Source organism: Tachypleus tridentatus, chromosome 10 (assembly GCF_004210375.1).
Source record: "Tachypleus tridentatus isolate NWPU-2018 chromosome 10, ASM421037v1, whole genome shotgun sequence".
Classification (NCBI taxonomy): domain Eukaryota; kingdom Metazoa; phylum Arthropoda; class Merostomata; order Xiphosura; family Limulidae; genus Tachypleus; species Tachypleus tridentatus.
The window spans coordinates 17083546-17102851 of NC_134834.1; the positions used below are offsets into that span (position 1 = coordinate 17083546).

Sequence of the window (19306 nt, forward strand, 5' to 3'; positions counted from 1 at the left end):
AAAACAAAACAAACAAACTTATATGTCTGTGGACTTAAAACGCTAGAAACTGGGTTTAGATACCCGTGGTGAGCAGAGCACAGCCAGTCCAATCAGTAGTTTGATATTGAACTCCTAAATAAACAAAAAAAACAATCCAAAGAAGGAGATATTTCATGGCTAAGTGAACTTAGCTAAAACTCGAGTTTTGAAACCTTGAAAAATGGTTCAAAAGTACTAATTAGCAAACAAACTCGAAATATATATTGCAAGAAAATATAAAACATAAAGAACCATCTTTATATTTTATTAGAAAATATCCTGAGAAAACGTAATACGTCTTCATCTATCGGAAGCTAAAAGTATTAATACAGCATTTTTTAAAAAAGAAAACGATTTTGTTTTGTATTGTTTTAAATTTCGCACAAAGTTACTCGAGGGCTATCTGCGCTAGCCGTCCCTAATTTAGCAGAGTAAGACTATAGGGAAGGCAGCTAGTCATCACCACCCACCGCCAACGCTTAGGCTACTCTTTTTACCAACGAATAGTGGGATTGACCGTCACATTATAACGCCCCCACGGCTGAAAGGGCGAGCATGTTTGGTGTGACTGGGATTCGAACCCGTGACCCTCAGATTACGAGTCGCACGCCTTAACACGTTTGCCCATGCCGGGCCAAGGAAAGGTTTGGAGTACACGACATGAAACTTTTTAAATCAAAGATAGAAAGTTAAAGATAGAACTTAAAATACCATGTTTGTTATATGCTAGCGTAATAGCTAGGTCGGTGTAAGTCATCGAATTGTGTGTTTATAGACAAGTAAAGCCAAAACCCGGGGTTCGATTCTCTGTATTGGACTGACAACAGTTACCTTTTCCCCAAAACAAACAAGATAAACGTGTCTCCGCCTACCGGAAATAAAAAATATTAACAGTGCATTCATTTTGCAAATAAGGCCGCGCCCTCTCTCTTTGTGTATCTCTACGTCTGTCATTTGTCTTAATTAATATGTTGTAGAAATTTAGTTCGTTCGATTTTAATATCGTGTTTCATTGTTGTTATGACTTTTCAGTTAGCTGACTTCGATGAAGAACCATCCCAGTTCATTATGGAATGTGCAGCTGTTTATGATAAAGGTAAGTTTTATTGTTGTGTAGAATAAAACAAGGGATTCTTCAAACCTCTTATTAAAGAACAATAAATACTTGTGCATCTTATGTAGAATGACATAACTTGTATATGTTAAGTTGAATGACATAACTTGTATATGTTAAGTTGAATGACATAACTTGTATATGTTATGTAGAATGGCATAACTTGTATATGTTAAGTTGAATGACATAACTTGTATATGTTATGTAGAATGACATAACTTGTATATGTTAAGTTGAATGGCATAACTTGTATATGTTAAGTTGAATGACATAACTTGTATATGTTAAGTTGAATGGCATAACTTGTGCATGTTAAGTTGAATGACATAACTTGTGTATGTTAAGTTGAATGACATAACTTGTGCATGTTAAGTTGAATGACATAACTTGTGTATGTTAAGTTGAATGACATAACTTGTGTATGTTAAGTTGAATGACATAACTTGTGTATGTAATGTAGAATGGCATAACTTGTATATGTTAAATTGAATGACATAACTTGTGTATGTTAAGTTGAATGACATAACTTGTGTATGTAATGTAAAATGGCATAACTTGTATATGTTAAGTTGAATGACATAACTTGTGCATGTTAAGTTGAATGACATAACTTGTGCATGTTAAGTTGAATGACATGACTTGTGTATGTTAAGTTGAATGACATAACTTGTGCATGTTAAGTTGAATGACATAACTTGTGTAGGTTAAGTTGAATGACATAACTTGTGTAGGTTAAGTTGAATGACATAACTTGTGCATGTTAAGTTGAATGACATAACTTGTGCATGTTAAGTTGAATGACATAACTTGTGCATGTTAAGTTGAATGGCATAAGTTGTATATGTTAAGTTGAATGACACACTAATTACTTGTGTATTACATCAGGACTGCCATGAAATTAATCGGTACCTCAAAATGAAGGTTTTATTTTTATTATTTTCAAGTTAAAGTTTTACACTGAGGAAGAACATGCTGTTGAAACTGTAGCTGGTAGAAAATTACTCATAATCAGTCAGTAAAGATGTTTGTAAGTTTGTTGTTAAGCACAAAACTAAACCATAGCTATCTTTGCTATGCCTACCACGGGTATCGAAACCTAAATTTTATCGTTGTAAACTTTCATATTTACAGCTGAACCACCGGGATGAGGGTAGTGGCTTACAATAGAAAACAGGTTACGTCATTTGAACGCTTTATGCTTATTGGTCTAACGTTAGTAGTCAGTTCAAAATAATATGCAAATTAACTGTCGCCATTTTTAGTGACGTTGTCATGTCTTTTAGTTATTTATTATTTTAAAACTTGCGGTTATCTTCACAACATGGAACTCCCATGATGTTCTCGGAGGTCCTGGGTTGAAGTCATGATCTTGGAAGTTTCCACAGATGCCTCCCCCCCCAAATGTCTTAACTGCAAGTCTAAAGGCTTATGACGCTAAAAATCGTGCTTTAGTACTCGCGATGGAGCAGAACAGAGATGGTCACTTGTGCAGCTTTATGGTTAACAATAACCAAACAGCCTTTCAGGGATCTAGGTTTAAACTTTTCAAGGTAATTAGTGAAATTGGTTAGTGTAATTAGTGAAAGTGGTTCGATGATCGTAAATGACGTCATGAAATTCCATATGAACGGTTTAAATTTGTAAGTCTAATTAAACATGTAAAGAGCTTCACTGTGCTTTGTTTAAAACGAGTTTGTTAAATATTTTGCATGTGTTTATATTTCAAAGGAATTGCATCAGTCTGCAGCTGGACTTTAGCCGTCCAGTGCCTAAGAACAAATTCCGTTTGTGCAAAGCTACACGAGGGCCATCTGCTCTAGCTGTCCCTAATTTAGCAGTGTAACACAAAAGGGAAGGCAACTAGTGATCACCACCCACCGCCAACTCTTGGGCTACTCTTTTACCAACGAATAGTGGGATTGACCGAAACTATATAACGCCCCTACAGCTGAAAAGCCAGCATATTTGGCGTGACGGTGGTTCGACCCACCCCCACCCGTCCTGGGAAAACAATCGCCTTTCACACTTCGGAGCTCTTGCTACATCATATAAGCTACAGTGTCAAATTTGAATTGCACAAAAACCTAATGGAAAGTTCAAACAAAAATCACATTACACAGTAAAGGTTCAATTCAAACAACACTTTAAGGCCTCTAATATTTACTGCTAAGGCTGTAGAAATACACAAAAAAGAACATGTCAGGCTTACAAGGAAAAGAAAACTGTTCGTAATTTCTTTTCTTATTGATATTTACCTTATGAGTAAATAAGTAACAGCAATCATCATAGTGTTACTGAAAAGTCTTATTTGTCTGATTTTACGTTACCCCATCAAGTTAGCTTTCTTACTAACGTATATCTCAAGTGCAGGAATTTCCAGCCATTAATAGATGAACGTTTTGTAATTATAACGTGTGAATACTTGATGCTTTGTACACTATACAATCGATGTTCTTAGGGAACGAACAACTTTTATGTGTGAAGTAAAGTAGAAATAAAAAGGTGAATCCACATAATATTAAATTTTATTACAAAAAATAATAAATAAATATACGATATTTATTTATATCGAGGTCTTAGATGTAAATATTTAATTGTAAAAGTTTTTTTTGTTTTTATGTTGGTAAAATTATATACCCGCTTCTATGGTGTCGTCTCTTAGTCCAGACATTGCACATACGCCATGCATCATATTTAAATAATTTAGTTACGGAGAAACTATAAATGCTCACTGTATTCTCAAACAAATCTTCTTGACATTTTACATCTCGAACTAATGCGATCGAGTAGTTAGTAGATGCAGTAAATCATCATGGACTGTATCAGCTAGCTATGTATGAAGTTAGCTACCGCATCAAGTAATCCTTTATTCGTTGTTGAACAAAAAAAAAACAACCAACAAACAAGAAAATAAGAAACTAAAAATTTACCAGTCTCCAAATATGGATCACAAAAACTGTGGAAACAAAGCTGGAGACATTATATACAAGCTACAAATCCCTATCTTGACTCCACCAAATGTAATTCTAGGTGATACCATAGAGCCAGAATAAGGGTTCGTAACTTCAGTAAATAATATCTACAGCATCTCTAGTCTTACTTGTTTATCTTTGTTACAATATTTATTTTCGATTCCAATTTCTTATTTATCTTGTAATTATCAAATTAGAGAAGTCCAATGATTGTTTGTGTTCAAAATTAAGGACAACTAGAACAGACAGTCTCAAGCAGCTTTACATAAAATATAAGAAACAAATATTCTCAAATTACAACACTGTTACATTCTTGTTATACGTCACTGTTACATTCTTGTTATACCACACTGTTACATTCTTGTTATACGTCACTGTTACATTCTTGTTATACCACACTGTTACATTCTTGTTATACGTCACTGTTACATTCTTGTTATACAACACTGTTACATTCTTGTTATACAACACTGTTACATTCTTGTTATACAACACTGTTACATTCTTGTTATACAACAGTTACATCCTTGTTATACAACACAGTTACATTCTTGTTATACAACACTGTTACATTCTTGTTATACAACACAGTTACATTCTTGTTATACAACAGTTACATCCTTGTTATACAACACAGTTACATTCTTGTTATACAACACTGTTACATTCTTGTTATACAACACAGTTACATTCTTGTTATACAACAGTTACATTCTTGTTATACATCACTGTTACATTCTTGTTATACAACAGTTACATTCTTGTTATACGTCACTGTTACATTCTTGTTATACAACAGTTACATTCTTGTTATACATCACTGTTACATTCTTGTTATACAACACAGTTACATTCTTGTTATACATTACTGTTACAATCTTGTTATACAACACTGTTACATTCTTGTTATACATCACTGTTACATTCTTGTTATACAACACTGTTACATTCTTGTTATACATCACTGTTACATTCTTGTTATACATCACTGTTACATTCTTGTTATACAACACTGTTACATTCTTGTTATACAACACAGTTACATTCTTGTTATACAACACAGTTACATTCTTGTTATACAACACTGTTACATTCTTGTTATACATCACTGTTACATTCTTGTTATACAACAGTTACATTCTTGTTATACATCACTGTTACATTCTTGTTATACAACAGTTACATTCTTGTTATACATCACTGTTACATTCTTGTTATACAACAGTTACATTCTTGTTATACGTCACTGTTACATTCTTGTTATACAACAGTTACATTCTTGTTATACATCACTGTTACATTCTTGTTATACAACACAGTTACATTCTTGTTATACAACACTGTTACATTCTTGTTATACAACACTGTTACATTCTTGTTATACATCACTGTTACATTCTTGTTATACAACACTGTTACATTCTTGTTATACATCACTGTTACATTCTTGTTATACATCACTGTTACATTCTTGTTATACAACACAGTTACATTCTTGTTATACAACACAGTTACATTCTTGTTATACAACACAGTTACATTCTTGTTATACATCACTGTTACATTCTTGTTATACAACACAGTTACATTCTTGTTATACAACACAGTTACATTCTTGTTATACATCACTGTTACATTCTTGTTATACAACACTGTTACATTCTTGTTATACATCACTGTTACATTCTTGTTATACCACACTGTTACATTCTTGTTATACAACACAGTTACGTTCTTGTTATACAACACAGTTACATTCTTGTTATACATCACTGTTACATTCTTGTTATACATCACTGTTACATTCTTGTTATACAACACAGTTACATTCTTGTTATACAACACTGTTACATTCTTGTTATACCACAGTTACATTCTTGTTATACAACACTGTTACATTCTTGTTATACCACACTGTTACATTCTTGTTATACAACAGTTACATTCTTGTTATACATCACTGTTACATTCTTGTTATACAACACTGTTACATTCTTGTTATACATCACTGTTACATTCTTGTTATGTTACATTCTTGTTATACATCACTGTTACATTCTTGTTATACAACACAGTTACATTCTTGTTATACAACACTGTTACATTCTTGTTATACAGTTACACTGTTACATTCTTGTTATACATCACTGTTACATTCTTGTTATAGTTACATTCTTGTTATACACACTGTTACATTCTTGTTATAGTTACATTCTTGTTATATCACTGTTACATTCTTGTTATACATCACTGTTACATTCTTGTTATACAACACAGTTACATTCTTGTTATACATCAGTTACATTCTTGTTATACAACACAGTTACATCCAACGTAATGTATGCTTGTATAATCGTTGTTGTTATTACAGATAAGATATGGCTTTGTCATGGACATCAGAACAGATCTCAGTTGTCAAAAGTTACGTGTGATGAGAGTATTATGTACCGCCTGAACATTGAGGTGAGTTGCAAGTGATGTCTTGTTGAGGTGAGTTGCAAGTGATGTCTTGTTGAGGTGAGTTACAACTGACGTCTTATTTTGTTTTAATCACATAACCTCTGAATGTATATATTTAAAGAACTTATTACACATTCACGTAGTAACGATATAAAATGAATTATGTAACCTGTGATTTTTACAGTGTTTTGTTTCTTATGTTTAAACTAATAACTTACACTGAGACAAAAAATATATTAAATAAATGAAACTTAAATAAGCAAAATGTAATGATAGTACTTAGCCTTACTAAGTTTACAAGTTGTCGTACTAAAAAAAAACGTAGCAAAGCAGTAGTTTCAAAACTTTGTGTCGTGAGAGTTTTCTGAAATTAAAAAAACAATAAGAACATAACAATAAATACACTACGCAATTCAAGGTAAGTGGGTTAGGGTGTCGTCATTGAAAATGTTTGGAAACAACTGATCTAAGTGCAGTACCTCATAAGAGGAAGTATTTTGTCTCTTTTTAATCTTAAACCTATAAGGATTTAATGTGTGTAATCTTAAGATATCTTCCGTTTGACCTACCTATTTACAGTTTGATACCCGTGTGATGTGCATGTACGCTCTGGATGACGACACAATGCTGCTGGGGTCTCTCTCCCATTTCGTTTATGCGTACAGCACCAAATCTCGGTAAGCTTTCTAGTACTACTTTGCATCACTAGATGGCAGTAAGAAAAATATTTCAACACGCACGCGCGTAATTAAACAATTATTTTCTTTTTAAAATATTAAAAATAACATTGGCTGCCATTAAATTGTATTGACAGTGGTTTCTTGAAAGCATATTCATCATTTTGATTCTTTGATCTCAAAATTCGTTGATAATAGAATAAATAAGAAGGACACACAACGTTTGGTTTATACGACCTTGTTTCATAATTAATTGTTTAACCAGAATTAATATAATTAAATTTTTTATCTAAAATTTCTGTAGATATATTTATATCTTATAACCATAAAATGTTCAAGCCATAAACCAAAACGCATTAACATGATATAAAATACACTGCATATTTTTAAAAAGATCCTATGGTACAAGCTATAACGTAGGATTTTAAAATGTTATCCTAGGTTTTCTGGGTGACTGATGAACTAGGACCCACATTGCGGTGGGGATACACCATCTATCAGTCTTAACCTTCAATTCGCCAGTCTCACATAAGAAATTGACACAATAAGATTAGAAATTAGGAGCGCGGGATGTGGGTGTTGAAGCCCACAATGTCCCACATCTATATCACCCTTCACTGCCTGCAGACAGTTGTGGGAAGGTGACTGTTCTTCCAAGTTAAAATAAGAAACAAATAACAAAACAAAAGATGAAAAATAAAAAATAGAAATTGAAAATAAGGTGCTATTATTTGGGGATAAGTAAGATAAAACTTATATCTTGAAATTAGTATTCCTGCCCCCAGTATGGTAGAGGTACTAATTAACATCAGTAAAGTGACAGTTTACTATGACTGTTGTGCTTTTATATGCGGCTTAATGTGTACATCCGCCTAAAGTAGTGCCAAATTCTTAACTGACCATATTTTTGACAAAAATAAATTTTTTATCTTAGTAGAATATCTCTGATTTTAGTTTATTTGTATTTATTTAACACATTTTTGTATTTAATATACAATAGTTTATTAATTTTATCTAAAATGTTTTTATTAAATCAATTCATTATTACGTTTCGTAGCAGTATATCAGCATTATTAATAAAATATTGTAATTTATTACAAATTTTACAATATCTGAATAACTGTGAAGTTATAATGTTTATAATAGATGGGTATGGAATATTATTATGTTAGGAAGGTAAACCATAAATTGGAAAATCAAAATATTTTCTTTTATCGAAAATATTTATATTGATATCCTTTTTATCAATTACTCAAACTTTTAAACCTAAATAATGCGCAACTGTATTAGATATTAAAGTATTTTCAATTTATAATTCTGCTTCTTATTTTTATTTTCATTTTTTTCATCTTTTTATGTTGTTTTTTTCTTATTTTAACTTGGAAGAACAGTCACCTTCCCACAACCGTCTGCAGGCAGTGAAGGGTGATATAGATGTGGGACGTTGTGGGTTTGAGCACCCACATTTCACTCTCCTAATTTCTAATCTTCTTATGTGAGACTAGCGAATTGGAGGTTAAGTTTGATAGACGGTGTATCCCCACCGCAATGTGGGTCCGGTTTCAGCAGTCACCTCCAAAACCTAGGATACATTTTATAATCCCACGTTGTAGCTTCTACCCTAGAATCTTTTTTTAAAAAAATATGCAGCATATTTTGTTAATTTTAGTGTGTTTTGTTTATGGCTTAAAATTTATGTTTATGATATAATTAATCAGAGGTTGGGATTTGCTGTTTTTAACGCAGTCCTTCACTATTATTTTGTTTATTCATTTTGCTTCATTTAGCTGTAATTATTTAATTGCCCTATATATATCTTATATTTTCCTGACGGACATTGTATAAACTAGAGCTTCCTTTTTTATTATTTAAATTTAATCAAAACTCTTTGCCAAATCTTGAAACCGCAGCAAAGTTTTTAAATCTTTTAAAATGTTATTAAAACCTTTTGAATTTCACTGGATTTTGATCACTAGATGATCTAGCTTTAAATATTTTGAAATTATTACAATGATATGTAACGGAGTCAAGCAAATATATTTTCGGCTAATTCCACAAGTGATACAACTCTTTTACATTTATGCAGTTTTTATTTATTAATTTGTTACTGCACCCCATCCCGCGTGGCACAGTGGTATGTCTGCGGAATTATAATGCTAGAAATCGAGTTTCAATACCCGTGATGGGCAGAACACAGACAGTTGTTTGTATTACTTTATGTTTAATAACAAAAAACAAATTTGTTACATTAAGATACAAGTCTATCAAAGAGTGCCTTCTATCGGAACAGCGAATAAAATATATAATTATATTATAAATTATAATGGTCTTTAACCGTAAGAAAGAAGTTAAATATATATGTTATCAATGTTTTAATAGTACCGCCACATTGCAAGTAGTTGTTTCCACATTTCTTTTACTATGTATTTTTTTCAATTCATTAATCCTTTTTAAATTATATTAAATAAAGTTAAGAAAAATAGATGGCGCTAAAGTTGACATTAACAAATCCGCGTAATCGATGCTTAGCAACCATTGTATGGAAATACACGGATGTTGCTTATAACTTATTTTCCTTTCTAGTAGTAAAAAACAAACAACAACAACAACAAAATCATATAGATAAAAATACATATACCTGTTGTAAATGTAGAGAAGCGTGGTTATTTTTACAGAAGTAATTCGCTTAACTTCTTAAAGAAGTTGAGTATGCCTTTTATTTTCTGACGCTTAGAAAATAATAAATTGTGTAAGTTTAAGGCACTAACAGAAAATTCAACATTGATGTTATTATTTCGTTTTCAACTTTAAAGCTAAACATAATTACATTTGACGGAATTTAGTTTCGCCAGAATGTTTTTTGTTTTTTTTTTACTGTAATCTCAATATTGTTTACGCTTTACTTTCAGTAAGCTGATTTGGGAAATCCGTTTAAACGACTCGGTTTTAAGTTTGTGTTTCCACGACGAGGACGGAATAAAGAAGGTATACGCTGGTTTAGCTGATGGAACCCTAGCGGTAATCGAGGTAAGCACTTCACGAATCAGAAGATGGTTCTGGCTGGTATAAAATGGTGGTTAGGGCACTCGTTCTCAAAACTTGAAAGTAGCGTCACCGCTTCGAATAGTCACTCTTTTAGCTCGCGGAGACGTCATAAGGTGATGGTCAATCTTACGATTGATTGGTAAAGAAAGGCTGAAGAACTATATTCTCTCTAGTCTGTAATACCTAAATAAAGAACGGTTAGCTCTGGTGTAGCTTTGTGCGAAATTCAACAAACAGATAGGTAACGTGTTCCAGCAGTAGCTCATCAGTAATTCTGCAGGCTTGCGATGCTAAAATACAGGTTTCGATACCTGTAGTAGCAAAGAAATATTTTTATAGACTAATATGTATAATTTTGAACTGAAGCCTTTTTTTATAATATGGAAGTGGAGCACTCCTATTAACAACGCTATATTTTATTTTACATTTTATTTCCTTAGTAATTAAAGTACCATCCCTGTGATAACACCGATTTTTATTTTATTCTAAAAATGAAAACCCAGTACATGTAAAAATTGGATGAAACACGATATCTTTTGGAAGATAGCTGGGAAGTAGGACTTTCAATGAAACTACGTTTTTAACCCTGGAACTATTGTTAAAAAAAACAACAGAAAACGAAAGACAGCACGAGACTTATCTCCACCATTTCCTTTTTACTTCCTCGATGAGTCAGTGGTAAGTTTACGAACTTATAACGCTAATATCCGGGTTTTCTATGCTCCGCTCTGGATAGGTGACCTTTTGCGTAGCTTTGCGATAAATACCAAACGAAACTAATTAAATTCATCTAAAGAAGAAATGGTTACGTCACTCAGCTACGATCACGACAAACATGAGTACAACAAACGAACAAAGGGGAATTCTCGATAGCTGCGGCACTTGAAATTGTTTTAGGCAAGATCAGAGTAAATTGTTCCAAGATACTTTTTTATTTTTTATTAGGTCCCCGCTGGTACAGCGGTAAGTCTAGGGATGTACAACGCTAAAATCAGAGGTTCGATTCTCCTCGGTGGACTCAGCAGATAGCCCGATGTGGCTTTGCTATAAGAAAACACACACGTACTGTATGTCTTGACAAACTAATTTTAACACACACATTAATTATACTTTCGTGCACAAGCAATACCCGGCCAAGTGTATTAAGGCGTTCAACTCGTAATCCGAGGGTTGCGGGTTCGAATCCCGCTCGCACCAAACATGTTCGTTCTTTCAGCCGTGGGGCGTTATAATGTAACGGTTAATCCCACTATTCGTTGGTAAAAGAGTAGCCCAAGAGTTGGCGGTGGGTGGTGATGACTAGCTGCCTTCCCTCTAGTCTTATACTGCGGTCTAAATTAGGGACGGGTAGCGCAGATAACCCTCGTGTAACCTTGCGCGAAATTCAAACAAAAAAATCATTCACGATATATTCTCCGTTGATTCTATTAATTATTTAAACTGTTTTCTTATTGTGTTAATGAGAAAAAAAAAAAAAAAACGTTTATGATAAAATAATATGGGCTTTCCTGGCTATTTGTATTTTTAAAAACAACCCTTTTGAAACTTCACTGATTGTTAGTTTAAATGGGGATAAAAAAAAAAGAGAGAGAGAGAGAGAGGGCGCTGCTGTCCCGCAACAGTCGCTAAATCAAACTAAATGGTTTCTTGCTCTTTGTTAATTTAATAACAATATTTTCGTTTCGTAGTAATTTTGGTAATCTGGGGTAAGTCGCTGGTTTAGATTCCGCAACAAAACTAATTTATGTAAAACAAAAATATGTCAAATTTCTGTGAAAACAAGACAACCCAATCGTGTCTAGATATTAGTTTTCGAATTAACAACACTAAAATCAGGAGTTCGATTCCTCTCGGTGGACACACCACATGGCCACATATCTGTGCGTTTGCTATAAACAAAACACGTACGTACTCAAAAAATGGTGCCACCAAGCACGCCTCCCATTTTTGACCGTGTGTATGTGACAAGAGTTACAGTCAGTCTCGCTAAGGCGCGCCATGGCCAGGTCGGTTAAGGCGTTTGACTTGTAATCTGATATTACACAGTTGTGTTAATGTGACAACATTATTCCTGATATTACACCAATAGATGTAACAGTTTGGTTGATGTGTTGAAAGGGAGATTTGTTTATGGAAGTATATTCTCAACATCGAATTTATTGACGCAAATAATTTAGTATGTATGTTATGCCTAAAAGTTTAATGTTTGAAGCTGTTCATGAAGAATGTCCTATATTATAACATTATAAAAAAAGCCAACACAATTTCACAAACAATTTATTCCTACCTACGCAAGACCGACTCACGCACACCGCAAATATACGGCATCCCCAAACCTCATGAACCAGATTGTCCATTACGACCAATAATGTCCACATATGAATCGTTTAATTACAATCTTGGTAAATACATAGCATGGGCATTCTCCAAATATGTAACATCAGCCAGCTCATTCATCAAAGACTCTTTTAATTTCAAGTCTAATCTAAATCAACTTAATCATAAAGCCTTAATGGCCAGTTTCGATGTTATATCCCTCTTTACAGAAGTTCCAACCACTGAAGCCTGCAAGATAGCCTTAGAACTCTATATCCGAGACCCTAACCCAACTATAGACATTCCCAGTAACCAGTTAGCAACCCTCATAGAATTCACCACGATAAAGACAAACTTCATGTTCAACAACCACAACTATATACAAACAAATGGCCTAAGCATGGGCAACCCAGTATCACCAGTTCTAGCCAATATTTTTGACACAAGTTGAAACACAAGCAATTAACACAGCATTACATCCACCACTATACTGGTACAGATATGTAGATGACATGGTTGCGGGATTCAAATCTACAGAACACATACTTAATTTTTTCAATCACATTAACTCTATACATCCCAACATTAACTTCACATGTGAACAGGAAGAAAGCAATCAAATATCATTTCTTAACTTCAAAATTACAAGAACCGACACACAATTCAAAACAGAAATCCACCGGAAAATCACCCATACTGGACTATACATTCCTTGGGACTCAGTACATGAAACAAAACAAAAACTCAACATACTAAGAAACCAAATAAACACAGCCATAAAACTATGCTCACCCGATAAAATTAACGATGAATTAGACAATATAAAACAATACTTCATCAACATCAATAAGTTTCCTCCACAAACCGTAGAAAACATTATATGCACACACCTAGACATAAAGCAAAATCAACCAACTAAAGTAAATATATCTCCCGAATCAAAAAATCACGAAACCATATACTGCTGTATACCATATATTCCTGACATCAGCAAACAAATAACCAACATTTGGTAAAAAACTAATAACAAAATATGGCATTCCAATTAATACCAAATTCATTCAAAAATCAGGCACAAAACTGAGGTCTATACTATGTAAAAACTACACTGACAAACACCACACCAACATTATTTATAAAATACAATGTGATAACTGCCACGACTTCTATATTGGAGAAACAAGTAGAAAAATGGAAACCAGATTCAAAGAACATAAAAAGTCACCTTCACACGTTTTCGAACACTGCAAGTCAAATAAACACAACATAACCATAGAAAACACTCAAATACTAAATAAAGAAACAAACATAAACAAACGCAAAATTAAAGAAGCCTTACTTATACAAAACTTAAACCCAAAATAAACCAATACAAAGGAACACCTTTATACCTATATTAATAAATATATCCAACAGCTAAGCACGCCTTCTACATTCCTAAACTCTGTTACACAACCCCTTTCAAACATGTGGTCAGCTATCGGTCAGTTACCTCTTTCTTTCTTGTGAACATGACGATGACCGAAAAAGGTCAAAACTTTGTTCGCTCCTCTACATAAAAGAAATTCTCAACCCAAACTATCCGTTTTTTACATATGTTTCTCTACAAGTGTGTTTTCTCGTCATCGCTGATAACTATTAATTTAATATATATAAATATGTATGTATGCTAAAACTAAAGATTTAATTTTTAAAGCTGTTGAAGAAGAGTGTTCTATATTATAACAACTATTACAAGTAGGCCTAACTTCTGTTTGCCTGACAGAAGCAGTGTGTAAGGTATTCAGTAAGTTAGTTTTTATTCATTAGCCGGTATCAATTTTATCAGGTACTATGATGTAACTTAACGTTTGTTCGTCGTTTAGTTCCCAAAGTATCTCTCTGAATCTGAGATTCGAAACCCTGTAATTTATTTGCGTTTCATCACGAATTCATATTTAACTGGTGTAGATTTACCACGTTATTCCCTTCTAGTTCTATCTCAACTGTATGCCTGTGTGACAGCGCTAAGTTTAATGACGTATAACGTTAAAGTCTGGGATTCGATTCTTTTCAGTGGGCATAGATGATATCCAAGCGTAACCTTGTTCCAAGTAAACAATCCCAAATTGTATCATTAATACGTTTAAATCATCTTCCAAACTGCTGTGGTCCAGTATGGCCAGGTGGTTAGGGCACTCGATTTGTAATCTCTGTGTTGCAGGTTCGAATCTCCGTCACACCAAATATGTTCGCCATTTCAGCCATGGGGGCGTTATAATGCGATGGTCACTCCAACTATTCGTTGGTAGAAGAGTAGCCTATGAGTTGGTGGCTAGCTTTTTTCTATCTAGTCTTACACTGCTAAATTAGGGACGGCTTGTCCTCGTGTAGCTTTGCTCGACATTCAAAAAGAACAAACAGTTTCTTTTGTCATATTTACTATTTTAATGTTGTATTCATTAAAGAAACTCTTTATTCGCACGCAAACCAAGGATTTATTGGATGGATTGTTATTTGAAATCCCTATAGTGAGTAAAATGTAGATTGTGCAGCTTTAGGCTTAATAACAAACAAGGCAAATCTACTTCATAACTTCACCTCACTTGAAGTCTAGCAAGGATCTTCAGTGAATTCCAATACGACTTCCAGTTAAAAGGTTAATAGGAATTCATTTGTAAACTTATTATTTAGGCCCGGAATGGCCTAACGCGTAAGGCGTGCGACTCGTAATCCGAGGGTCGCGGGTTCGCGCCCGCGTCGCGCTAAACATGCTCGCCCTCCTAGCCGTGAGGGTGTGTAATGTGACGGTCAATCCCACTATTCGTTGATAAAAGAGTAGCCCAAGAGTTGGCGGTGGGTGGTGATGACTAGCTGCCTTCCCTCTAGTCTTACACTACTAAATTAGGGACGGCTAGCACAGATAGCCCTCGAGTAGCTTTTCGCGAAATTCCCAAACAAACAAACAAAACAATAAACTTATTAATGTAGAATAAAAAAATAAATTATTTGCATTAATGAGATATCTGTTATAAATTGTCTTTTGGTGAGACGTGTACAAAGATTTACCTTTTCTTTCTTTCCTTTAAACTAGATATTAATTGAGAATAATAAAAAATGAACAAATATTGATGACTTTAAAATCCAAAGTATTACTGAAAACCTGTTTGCAAAAGAATCATGTGTGATTTTTTTTTCCTCCTGTGATTATTACAATGTTCAAAATAACAAGTGTTTTTCTTATAGCAAACCCACATCAGGCTACCTGCTCAGCCCACCGAGGGGAATCGAACCCCTGGTTTTAGCGTTGTAAATATGCAGACATACCGCTGTACTAGCGGGGTGCGTTTAAAATAACAACGAAGTTAATTAACAGTGTTACTGGAGAGTATAATTTATAAACTCTGTACCAGTATTGTCTCTGGAATATCAATTCGAATAGATGCTACACTTGCATTCAATAGTCTGAAATATTGTGAAATTGAAATAAGAACCTCACGTTTTGCATTTGCAGTAGAGAAAAACCAATAAACTACAGCGTGCGTTTCATTCAAGTTGATTTTGACATATGTGTCTGTAAAAAGGAGGAACCGAAAATAATTATGTCATTTTAACAGTTGTTTACGTATTGACCAAATCCTATAATCTGCTGTCTCAATCGGGCACTTTCTGTCATTTGATATATTACAGTATATGTGCCTGTGTGTCCGATATTGTAACTTAAAAATATATAAATGTTTTTTAGCGTGTTAAAACGTATTTGGTTATGTGTCTATTTTACGACCGAAAGTGTTTACATCTGTGATGCATAGTTTGTTTATTTTGCATCACATATAGATTGAGAAAAACGTAATATATCTTGCTATATTTTTATTTAGAATATTCAAGGAATATCCCCGCAACCAGAGAGCTTTTACATCATGATTGGACCGAGCCCTGTGACGTGCCTTCAGCGCGTGACAACACGACTGTGGTGCGCGAGCGGGAACAGAGTGATAATTCTTAATGTGAGGTCAGTCTTTTTTGTTTTAAAGTTAAGTTAGTACAGAATATTTTCATAGTTTCACCATCTTAACAGTCTCCGTTTGTTTTTTATTTGTCTTCCAATCTTTGCGCAAAAAGTATTTCCGTTGCAATTAAAGGAACTGGAATTTGCTTAGGCCTAAGGTAGCAGTAAACCCTTACCGATCATTTAACGGTTCTCGGTATGTTCAACCAATCGCAAGATATTTTACGGATGACTACGAGCTTTGGATATTTTTCTTAATTATTGGGATAGAGGTAGTAAAATTTTGATTGGACTAGTAAATTCGAATTTAGCATAACTTAGGTTAGGCCTAACTTATGCCTATACTGTCTTTTCAGTTTGTTTGTTTTTATTATGGGCCATCGCCATTATTAGTATAACACTTCAAAGTTTTTAAACACGTATTCGAAACCAGTCCTTTTTTATTCATGCCACCGTACACATCAATCGCTGAAATTCGTTAACATTCGCTCAATTAACCCTAACGAATACGGAAAAATAGTAGATACGACAGTCGAGAATTTAGCACACAATGAAATACATAAACAGAGCATGCGTGAGAATTTATTTCCTGTCTCATGTCTAAACGTACTAACCAAGGCCGTGAATGTTGATATGTTTTAATTAGTCGTCGAGTTTCGTTCAGAAAGAGAGACAGAACGTATTTAATAATCTATTCACAAATGGCTAATCAAAATTCGACATAAATAAAAACACAGCTTTAATTAATCACGTGGTCTGTGTCAGTTTCACAACATGCTATATATACAGAAATTGAAGTTTGGGAATTTTTTATTTATATATCAAGAACTTAAATATGTATATAAAATTAAAACTCTAAATATAAAATATGTTTTGATGCCAAATTTATTGTTATACTGGAATAATAAAACAATCTAATTACATTTGGAATGTAACTATATTATATGTCGTGACATGCAAGTAGCGTAGGAAACGTGGGGGGGGGCACTCCTTTTAATTTTTACCAGTAAAAATGTAGGAAAATTACTCTCGGGAAAAGCAGGAGGACACATACAATTTAATCCAGAACCCAAGAACTTCTAGAACCCAAAGACTAGCCCAGAAACCCATCCGTAATGGATGTATCAGTGTCTGACATTCTGATGCTTCGCTTGGTCAAATAGACATTGCTCACCTCCAACTTTTAACTATTTACATGAACACCTTGGTATACCCATAACGAGCACGTTAAGTCAAACCTTTAAGTGAATCGGGGATCAACACTCAAATATGACCACCTTATGTCACCGTCATAAGGGTCTTATGTCTTATCTATGCACTGAACTAATACATTAAACAATTTCCTTTAAATATTATCACTGTTTAATCTACTGAAGTTGAGATTATTTGCTTTTGTTAATTTCATTTTTAGTTGAAATGTAATTAATCAAATGGTTCACTTTCAGGACGTTGGACGTCGTGGATCAGTTTCATATATCAACCAGTGTGTTGGACTACATTTCTATGCTCGTACTGGGGGAGCATGGTGTGTGGGTATCGATCAGAGGGTCCCCCCTCATTCAGCTGTGGGACTTGAACTCCTTAACGTGCAGACTTCTTTACGACGTCAGAGAGAACAGATATCCGAAGGCCCCCAGAAAAGTAGGTCGTACTGAAAAATTACTCATTGGAAAATTTATTATAGAGATGTCTAGCAATTCATAATTTCACAGATTATGTTGTTGGTATTTTCCTTCGGATATTGATGTTTATTATTCTAGAATTAAAAGTAAATCTAATTAGTTGGCCACAATCTTGTTTACTAAGCCAAAGTTGTAGGGATATCACACTTGTAAGATTACCATTCAAATTTATATCATCGGAACCCCCCCCCCCCTAAATAAACTTCCTTCCAACGAATGTTAAGTTGATTGTTGTGATTCATATTTCCTCAGTGTTTTCTTTGAATTATCTCCCAGTTTTGAATGGATTGTACCATCAAGTGGTATTTTAATACCAAATCATATGTGCAGCTAATTGTTGTAGGATAATTATGAACATGGTAAAATAACAATATAAATTGAAAGTGTTGTCTTTTGGTTCATTGTGGTATTTTGAGGTAATTGTGTTATTTATACGACGCGTCTTGCATTTTATATCTTCTATTGCCTTCTGTTAGTAGCACTAACCTTGAGAATTGTAATAGTGATATAATTCCATGTTCGATCCGCAGATAAAAGCAAAAGAGGAAGACAATTTTGCATGTTTTCGCTATAAGAAACTTTTATCTATTTTGCTTCGTCTGACCTTCTCTTATGTTTTTCTTGTTGTATTTTCTCTTCCGTCATTTGTTTCTCTCACCAGTTTCAGACTTCCCTTGTTCGATTCCCGTCTCTACTTATTTCATTTTTATTTTTGTTATTGTATTTATATGTTCACTTTCTCCAGCTGATTCTAAGTCACGTGTCATTTCCTCTTTTCTAATTTGACTCCCAGACGGTTCACTCAAACTCTCACAGCGCCCACTGACGGCGAGCTATAACACTAATTGTTGTCTGTGTCCAAGAAACGAATATTTCAGTTAACACGTTGTAATAACTTTCGCTAACATAAGTACACGTCTTCAGTAACAGCGGTAATCGTCAAACATTGACACGTTGGTAATATTACGCCATAGCAATGAGTTCTTTTTTCTTGTTTTTTTTTTGCAGGGAAGCATTTATTAATCTGTTGG

At 33.9% G+C, this 19306-nt stretch overlaps 1 protein-coding gene across 1 annotated transcript in view; it reads left to right on the plus strand.

Moving 5' to 3' along the window:
• Positions 1–19306, plus strand: part of LOC143227975 (uncharacterized) — a 187627-nt gene that overhangs the window by 85943 nt on the left and 82378 nt on the right. Inside the window, exons 12-16 of the mRNA XM_076459327.1 lie at positions 6479–6570; positions 7147–7244; positions 10154–10271; positions 16463–16596; positions 18039–18234. Coding sequence (XP_076315442.1) covers positions 6479–6570; positions 7147–7244; positions 10154–10271; positions 16463–16596; positions 18039–18234 — 638 coding nt within the window. The remainder of the gene's footprint in view (positions 1–6478; positions 6571–7146; positions 7245–10153; positions 10272–16462; positions 16597–18038; positions 18235–19306) is intronic.